The sequence below is a fragment of the Pristis pectinata genome, chromosome 27 (genome assembly GCF_009764475.1).
Source record: "Pristis pectinata isolate sPriPec2 chromosome 27, sPriPec2.1.pri, whole genome shotgun sequence".
NCBI classification, from domain to species: Eukaryota; Metazoa; Chordata; class Chondrichthyes; order Rhinopristiformes; family Pristidae; genus Pristis; species Pristis pectinata.
This window is the reverse complement of record NC_067431.1, coordinates 4,659,895-4,667,828: the sequence shown is the minus strand read 5'-3', so window position 1 is coordinate 4,667,828 and position 7,934 is coordinate 4,659,895. Positions and strand designations below refer to the sequence as shown.

Genomic DNA, 7,934 nt, shown 5'->3' with positions numbered 1-7,934 from the left:
GAACGAGCTGCCAGAGGAAGTGTATAGGGTATAGGTATAGGTATAGGTACAATATTTTAACAACGTTTGGACAAGTACGTGGATAGGAGAGGTTTAGAGGGATACAGGCCAAATGCAGGCGAACGGGACCAGCTCAGGTAAGCACCTTGGTCGGCATGGATGAGTTGGGCCTGTTGCTGTGCTGTATAATTCTATGAAAAGAAAATTCTTCACCCAGAGGATGGTAGAACTTTGGAATTCTTTACCCGAAAGGCCCAGTCACTGACTAGGTTCAAGAAAGGGATTAATACAGTTTTAGTTTTAAAGAAATGTAGGGATTTAGTTGGTACAAGAACGTGGTGCCAAGGTAAAAGAGCAGTCATGATTTTATTGAATAGAGGATCAGGCACAAAGTGCCAAATGGCCTGTACATGCTTCTGTCTCTGATGTTTCTTACGTCCATGTTCATACATGTATACACACACACACACACACACACACACACACACACACACACACACACACACACACACACACACACACACACACACACACACACACACACACAAACCATGCACAAGCTCACAACCACTTTTCCCTCACCGGCAGACACCTCTCCAGCTGATCTCACTGCCTCCCACTTCTGATCACCTCACACAGCTTGACCATCATCACACAGTAAGTCTGAACCACACTATTAAGCCTTTCCAGAGCACTATTAGTCCAGTAACTGATGGAAGGTGTGTTGTTAATCGTCAAGTGTCAGACGTTGAGGGTCTTTTTATTTACTCATTCAGAGGATGTGAACATCCTCTGAATGTGGCAATGTTGGCATTTATTGTCTGTCTCTAATTTCCTCTGTGACCTGAGCAGGGTCTGGAGTCACATATTGTCCAGACAGGGGAAGATTTCTGTCCTCAAATGATATCCATGAACTGTAGAATCATGCATCTCCATAGCAACCCACCAGGCTCCCTGGGTATTCAGAGGCCCAGCTAAGCTGGATTTGAACGACCAGGGTTAAACTGTAAGCAGAGAGATGCAATTGATGGCCTGTCATCTGCTCCTTGTTGAACACAGTTTGTGAGCAGAGAGCCAGGCACTCAGGACTTTTTTAGACAACAGAAATGTTTCACACGTTAAATCATTTCCATAATTTATTCACATTTTATCTTTACTGATTGAGTGCACACAAAGCAAACGCAGGTAAACTCACTGGGACCACGAGCACAGAACTTAACCCTTCAGGAGCAGAAGGCAAGTGTGGGGATGAACCTTTTATTCCAAACATTCCTCTTTTGAAGACGTAATAGTTTCTGAAGAGCTTTTGTGAGACGATGAGTTTTATTACTGATACTGTTGTGTCTAATTCCCATTTGCCGGTTCATGGGGCTGGTACTCCATGTAGATCCTCTGGTGGGAGAACGCAAATCTCAGCGATTATGCCACCAGCATTCTCTGGAGTTACTTTTGTTACTCCTTTGATGGGAAGACTGCAGAGGCTCTTGGAAATATCGTGCCACCAAGTTGATGATCCCTTTGGACCCAAGAAAGTTGCTCCAGAATATGGGAAACCATTCACAGGAGGCCAGTTCCAGCCAGTTACTTTTGTAATCTTCAAATCTCCCAAAACATCCTGCAGACAATGAGGTGCTATTGAAATGCAGCAGTTGTTCTAATGAGGAAACTAGTGGCTGCTGGTGCGCAGCAAGTTCCCACAAATGGAAATTAAACCAGGGGGAAATGTTCTGATTAGGGATGTTGGCTTAAGGATAAATATTGCTCTAGGACACCAGAGTTAAATCCCTTTCTCATTCAGAATAGTGTTGTGGGATCATTTACCTTCCCCCAGGAAGTCAATGGAATTTTTATATTTCATATCAAAATATTCATAGAATTTATAATTATAATATTTATCTGATTGTATAATTTATATAACTCTGATCATTCCATATGGAAACTTGGACTTTAGGCAGTGCGTCAGTTCCTCATTATTGCCCGGGAATGTCCACCTTGGTTTTGGTGTCAGGACCGAGGCAGGCAGAAGCCACGGACACAGAGGTAGGAGCCCGAGGGATGGGATTTCTGCACGGGCCGTACCTTTATGGACAACTCTGGTGGTCTGCCTCAGTTGAACACGATTGGTCAGATTCGTGCCTGTTTGGGCGGTGAGTGGCAGCTGATTGGTTGGTGTGGAGAGTGGTGATGGGCTGGCCCTGAGGTGGTCCTATGGCAGTGTGAGGAGACCGACACAGTGTCGTCAGCTGCTGGGAAGGAGGTCAGGCTGGTGGGAGGTGCGAGGGTGGAACAGCGGAGGAAAGGACTTTTTCTCCAGGAGGATCCTTCCCTCGTCTTGGTGAAGGAAATTTTCCAGTTGACCTTGAATGTATGGAGGGAGCTGGGAGTGTGCAAGGGTGTGGGTCAGGGTCTGGGTGTGGAGGGAGGGGTGTGGGGTCAGGGTCAGGGTGTGGGTGTGGAGGGAGGGGTGTGGGGTCAGGGTCAGGGTGTGGAGGGAGGGGTGTGGGGTCAGGGTCAGGGTGTGGAGGGAGGGGTGTGGGGTCAGGGTCAGGATGTGGAGGGAGGGGTGTGGGTTCAGCGTCTGGGTGTGGAGGGAGGGGTGTAGGGTCAGGGTGTGGAGGGAGGGGTGTGGGGTCAGGGTCTAGAGGGAGTGGTGTGGGGTCAGGATGTGGATGGAGGGGTGTGGGGTCAGCGTCAGGGTGTGGAGGGAGGGGTGTGGGATCAGGGTGTGGAGGGAGGGGTGTGGGGTCAGGGTCAGGATGTGGAGGGAGGGGTGTGGGGTCAGGGTCAGGGTGTGGAGGGAGGGGTGTGGGGTCAGGGTCTGGGTGTGGAGGGAGGGGTGTGGGGTCAGGGTGTGGGATCAGGGTGTGGAGGGAGGGGTGTGGGGTCAGTGTCTGGGTGTGGAGGGAGGGGTGTGGGGTCAGGGTCAGGGTGTGGAGGGAGGGGTGTGGGGTCAGGGTCAGGGTGTGGAGGGAGGGGTGTGGTGTCAGGGTGTGGAAGGAGGGGTGTGGGATCAGGGTGTGGAGGGAGGGGTGTGGGGTCAGTGTCTGGGGGTGGAGGGAGGGGTGTGGGGTCAGGGTCAGGATGTGGAAGGAGGGGTGTGGGGTCAGGGTCTAGAGGGAGCGGTGTGGGGTCAGGATGTGGAGGGAGGAGTGTGGGGTCAGGGTCAGGGTGTGGAGGGAGGGTTGTGGGGTCAGGGTCAGGGTCAGGGTGTGGAGGGAGGGGTCTGTCTGTTTCCCGTCTGTCTGGCTGGAGCTGCATTCACTTTGCAAACCTTGAGGCCTGAAGTAGAGGAATGTGCAGGAAGGTTTGGGCAACTGAGCCCCTGCCATTTAACTGCTTCAGCCCCATTGAATCTGCCCCTCAGGCTAAGGATACAGATGTTCTTAACCAGACCAATCTGGGAAGCACAAGTGTGGGGGCATCACCAAAAACCCGAGCCAAGGGAGGGCTGCCCCGCCTGTGATAGTGCTCACAACTCTATGGAGGTAATTAGTTCTGCAGGCCGAAGTGCGGTGTTCGTTGGGTACCAAGCTCCCTTGCTCTGTTCCTTGAAGGTGAGTCATGTGTGTAGATCATAACCTTCCACTGAGTGTCCCTGATGCACTTCCCCTGATTGTCAAGTTACAGCAGTTGCTATGGAGCTGTATTAGAATGTCCCAAACTCTGGGCAGTTTGGAGTCAGAGCCCAGCTATTCTTCCAGAGTGTGCACTGGCACTATCCAGAGGGTTCACTGGAAATATCCCCTCTGTCAAAAATGTACAATTGTTTTTAAAATTACTTCAAAAATTGTTATAAAAACGTATTATCAGCAAACAATACTCCACATTTTTTGTTCACATGTTGGCATTGCGGTACCTAATCTACGGACACGCACGGCAACTGAGTTGCCCACGGATTTGCCTGAATATCACGGAGTGTGGAGAAAGACCCTCACTGCTGCACCAAATTGGAACATTTACTGTGACCGACTGTGGGTGATTAGGTAGCACGAATGCCCAACAAACAACTTGCATCTGGGGTGGCAAAGAACAACACTTCAACTCTGTGAAACACTGTATATGAGATTAAAATGATATTTACATCGTTTGTACACTTTTCAAACCTCTGTCACCAAGTTCTCGTGTGTTATTTAAACAATTCACATCGTGACAGAGATGAAGCATTTGACGTTCCAACAATATTTAGACTTTAATTTTGAAGGGATATAGTGTGAAAGAGACTGGAGTAACAACAGCTGATCTCCTGTTCTCGGAGCCCTGCGGGTGTGGAGAGAACTGACCTCTCAGTCAGAGCACACCACCAAAGAGTTCAGGGGACTGAGACAGCAGGGCTGGGTAACCCACTCCACAGGTCACCGGGGTCAGTATCTGAGGGTGCAGAGGATGGGAGTCACAGGGGGCAGTGTCTGTGCACAAATTCTCCTGGGTGGTAGGGACCAGAGTCCAACTGTGGTCGGGGGTCAGAAGGGCTGGTATTTGAGAATAGAAGGTGTTGGGGCTCACAGGGGTCAGTATCTGAGTGTGGAGGGGTCAGGGGTCAGTATCTGTGTGTGGAGGGGTCAGGGATCAAAAGGATCAGAAACTGAGGGTAGAAGAGCCAGAGGTTGCAGGGGTTCATATATGAGTGTAATTTGCAATGAGTTATCCTGGGCTCACAGGGGTCAATATTTGAATGTAGAAGGGTCATGGGTGATGGGGGTCAGTATCTGAGTGTGGAGGGGGCAGGGGTCAATATCTGAGTGTGGAGGGGTCAGGGGTCAATATCTGAGTGTGAGGGAACCACAGGGGTCAGCATCTGAGTGTGGAGGGGTCATAGGGGTCAGTATCTGAGTGTGAAAAGGTCACGGGTCAGTATCTGAGTGTGGAGGGGGCAGGGGTCAGTATCTGAGGGTGATGGGACCCCTGAGTTACTGGGGCAGATATCGGAATGTCCGGAGCCCAAGCCCTCCTTCTGTGATCCAGTATTTGTTCCACATTTAACACCCGTTTTGAGGCAGTGCAGATGTGTGTTTCTGTGTGGACAGCTGCCCGGATGAAGTGAGTGAGGCAGGAGGAGACAGAATGGGGACTGAGAGAAGGACAGAAAAGGGCTTTAGCTGGACATTCAGTGGAGAACTTTCTACCGAAGGGGTAGGAAGACCTTGAAATCATCTGAGCCCCTCCAGCCTTCGTTGGGAAAGCCTGCAGCTCCCGCACATCAAACTGTGTAACCGTCTCCCTGCTCACCCTTCCCACCACACAGGCTGCTGCAGGGCTGGACAAACTCAACCTCACGGCAGCCTCAGGCTTAATACGTGTCTGGCCCAGCCTTTCAGTGGATGACCTCCGCTGACCTTCACAAGCCCTTGGAAATGGAAGCAAAGCTCAAAGAGTGGAGATTGGTCTTTCGCACAGAAATGACAAAACTGTCTCCTGCCCTGAAGATAGGGCACTGATCACCCCTTGAGGGTAGAAGGGCTGAAAGCCCCAGTATGGAAGCCACCCCTGCATTGCTCGGCTGTTCCTTGATCCGCCACATATTCTGCTTTCCCTCGGAGAATGCTGGAGATCTTATTGGAGATCTGGAGCAGTTCGATTTCCTGTCCTAAAACCACTGAGGTGCCACCAAACGATCTGCATCAGTCGGTGAAACCTCTGTCCCATCAGCGATGGATTGAGACCAGAACCCAGAGTCACAGATGGACCAAGGCTTGAGTCTGTCAAAGTCCCAGTGCCCGGGGTCCTCAGTCTTGCAACGGGGTGGTTGCCAGTTGATAAGGGTGACCCTGGGAGGGGGCAGGGTTGGCCTATGAAGATTCCACCTTGAGATTCAGGAGCAGGAGAGCCGTCCAGGAGGAGGGGCCCAGGATGGGAGGGGGTTTAGACATGGGTCTGCATCCGCCTCTGCAGTGGCCGCGTTAAGTCTGAGTTCTGGGAGGACGAGTGGGAGTAGTGGGACGAGGCGGACGCCTTGCTGGCCTCGTCGAATTGGACGGAGCTGTCCTGCTTGCTGTTGCTGCTGATGCTGCTGTCGCACTGGTTGTCGAGGAAGGAGTTGCTGTCGCTGATGGAGCCCCGCTGGTACTCCCGCTCGCACAGCTCTATGGAGCTGCTGCCATTGCCCAGCACGAAGCGCTGCCCATACTCGTACATGCGGTTGGCGGCGCTCAGCTGCGTGTAGAGGGTGGAGAAGGACATGCCCGTGGGCACCCGCTGCTTCACCGACGGTCTCTGGTCAGGTGCGCAGCCCACGGTGCCGGTTCCCGCAGCTGGCCTGAGCTCTGGGAAGGTGTGGACGCTGTAGTAACCATTGGTGGGATCCTGTGGGGCAAAGGTTTGGACAGCTGGTTGGTTCGGTGTACACCTTGTACATCTCTTCAGCACATAAAATCTATTTTATAAAGATGTGCAGGAACGGACAACCATACAAGGCCAGTGGTACTGATGGGCATTGGCAAAACAGCCAGCTCTCAGCACTAGAGCCAGTTCAGCTGATGTGTGGTTGGTGCGGAGAAGCAGTGCACATTCATAGAACATGGAACACTACAGCACAGTACAGGACCTTTGGCCCACAATATTGTGCCGACATTTTATCCTGCTCTAAGATCTATCGAACCCTTCCCTCCCACATAACCCCCTATTTTTCTGTCATTCATGTGTCTATCTAAGAGTCTCTTAAATGTCCCTAATGTATCTGTCCCCACAAACCGTGCAGGCAGTGTGTTCCACACACCCACCACTCTTTGTGTGAAAAGCTTACCCCTGACATCCTCCTTATACCTTCCTCCAATCACCTTAAAATTATGCCCCCTTGTGTTAGCCATTGTTGCACTGGAAAAAAGTCTCTGACTGTCCACTCGATCTATGCCTCTTATCATCTTGTACACCTCTATCAAGTCACCTCTCATCCTCCTTCTATCCAAAGAGAAAAGCCCTAGCTCAATCAACCTACCCTCATAAGACATGCTCTCCAATCCCGGCAGCATCCTGGTAAATCTCCTCTCTAAAGCTTCCACATCCTTCCTATAATGAGGCGACCAGAACTGGACACAATACTCCAAGTGTAGTCTGACTAGAGTTCTATAGAGCTGCAACATCACCTCACGGCTCTTGAACTCAATACCCCAACTAATGAAGGCCAACACTCCACACGCCTTCCTTATTTATCTTGCATTTACATTGCTCCTTTGGACAGCGTAGGTTGTCCCAAATTGCGCCACAGCCAGCAAAGCACTTCTCCGGTGCAGTTGGTGTTGTAATTTGGCAATGCGCAGCGGCCATTCTGTGCACTGGCAGATGCCACAACCTCCAGTGGGAGAATGACCAGGTAATCGCCTTTTTCCCCCTCGATCCTCTGCTCTCATTCATTTCCTTCTGTTTACACCTCCTCCAGACAACTCAGCCTGACTGACAAGTCTTCCCCCACACTCTCTCCGCCAGCACCAACCCCCTTTGTGCTCTTCAGTCTCTCTCGCTCCCCACCCTATCACAGACATTCCCTCTCAGTGTCCACCCCTCCCCCTTCTCTTAAAACACGTTTGATTTCTAACTTTCCTTAGCTGTGACGCGAGGTCATCGGCCTGAAACGTTAACTCTGTGCCTCTTCCCCCAGACGCTGACTGACCCGATGAGTATTTCTCGCATTTTCTGTTTTTATTTCAGGTTTCTAGCATCGACAGCTTCTTGTTTTTCAATGATCAGATACTCTTCTGATTGTATTTTGTGAAGATACTGGGGGTGCTTTCAAAACCATGCAGTGGCCTGGGTTTTAAAGGGGGAGTTGAGAAGCTCCTATGTAGCCTTTGTTGACCCCTTTCGCTCCTCCTGTGCTGCTTGACCCTGACTCAACCTGTGATCTCACACAAACTGACATTTCTCTGTCTTCTGCTCATGTCATTAGAACAGATTGTCTTGTCATCATCTCATCACTGCTTGTGGGATCTTGCTGCGCATCA

At 50.9% G+C, this 7,934-nt stretch overlaps 1 protein-coding gene across 1 annotated transcript in view; it reads right to left on the bottom strand.

The window, feature by feature from the left end:
* Positions 1 to 5,859: 5,859 nt before the first annotated feature.
* Positions 5,860 to 7,934, bottom strand: part of kirrel3a (kirre like nephrin family adhesion molecule 3a) — a 527,277-nt gene continuing 525,202 nt past the window's right edge. Inside the window, exon 15 of the mRNA XM_052039890.1 lies at positions 5,860 to 6,300. Coding sequence (XP_051895850.1) covers positions 5,860 to 6,300 — 441 coding nt within the window. The remainder of the gene's footprint in view (positions 6,301 to 7,934) is intronic.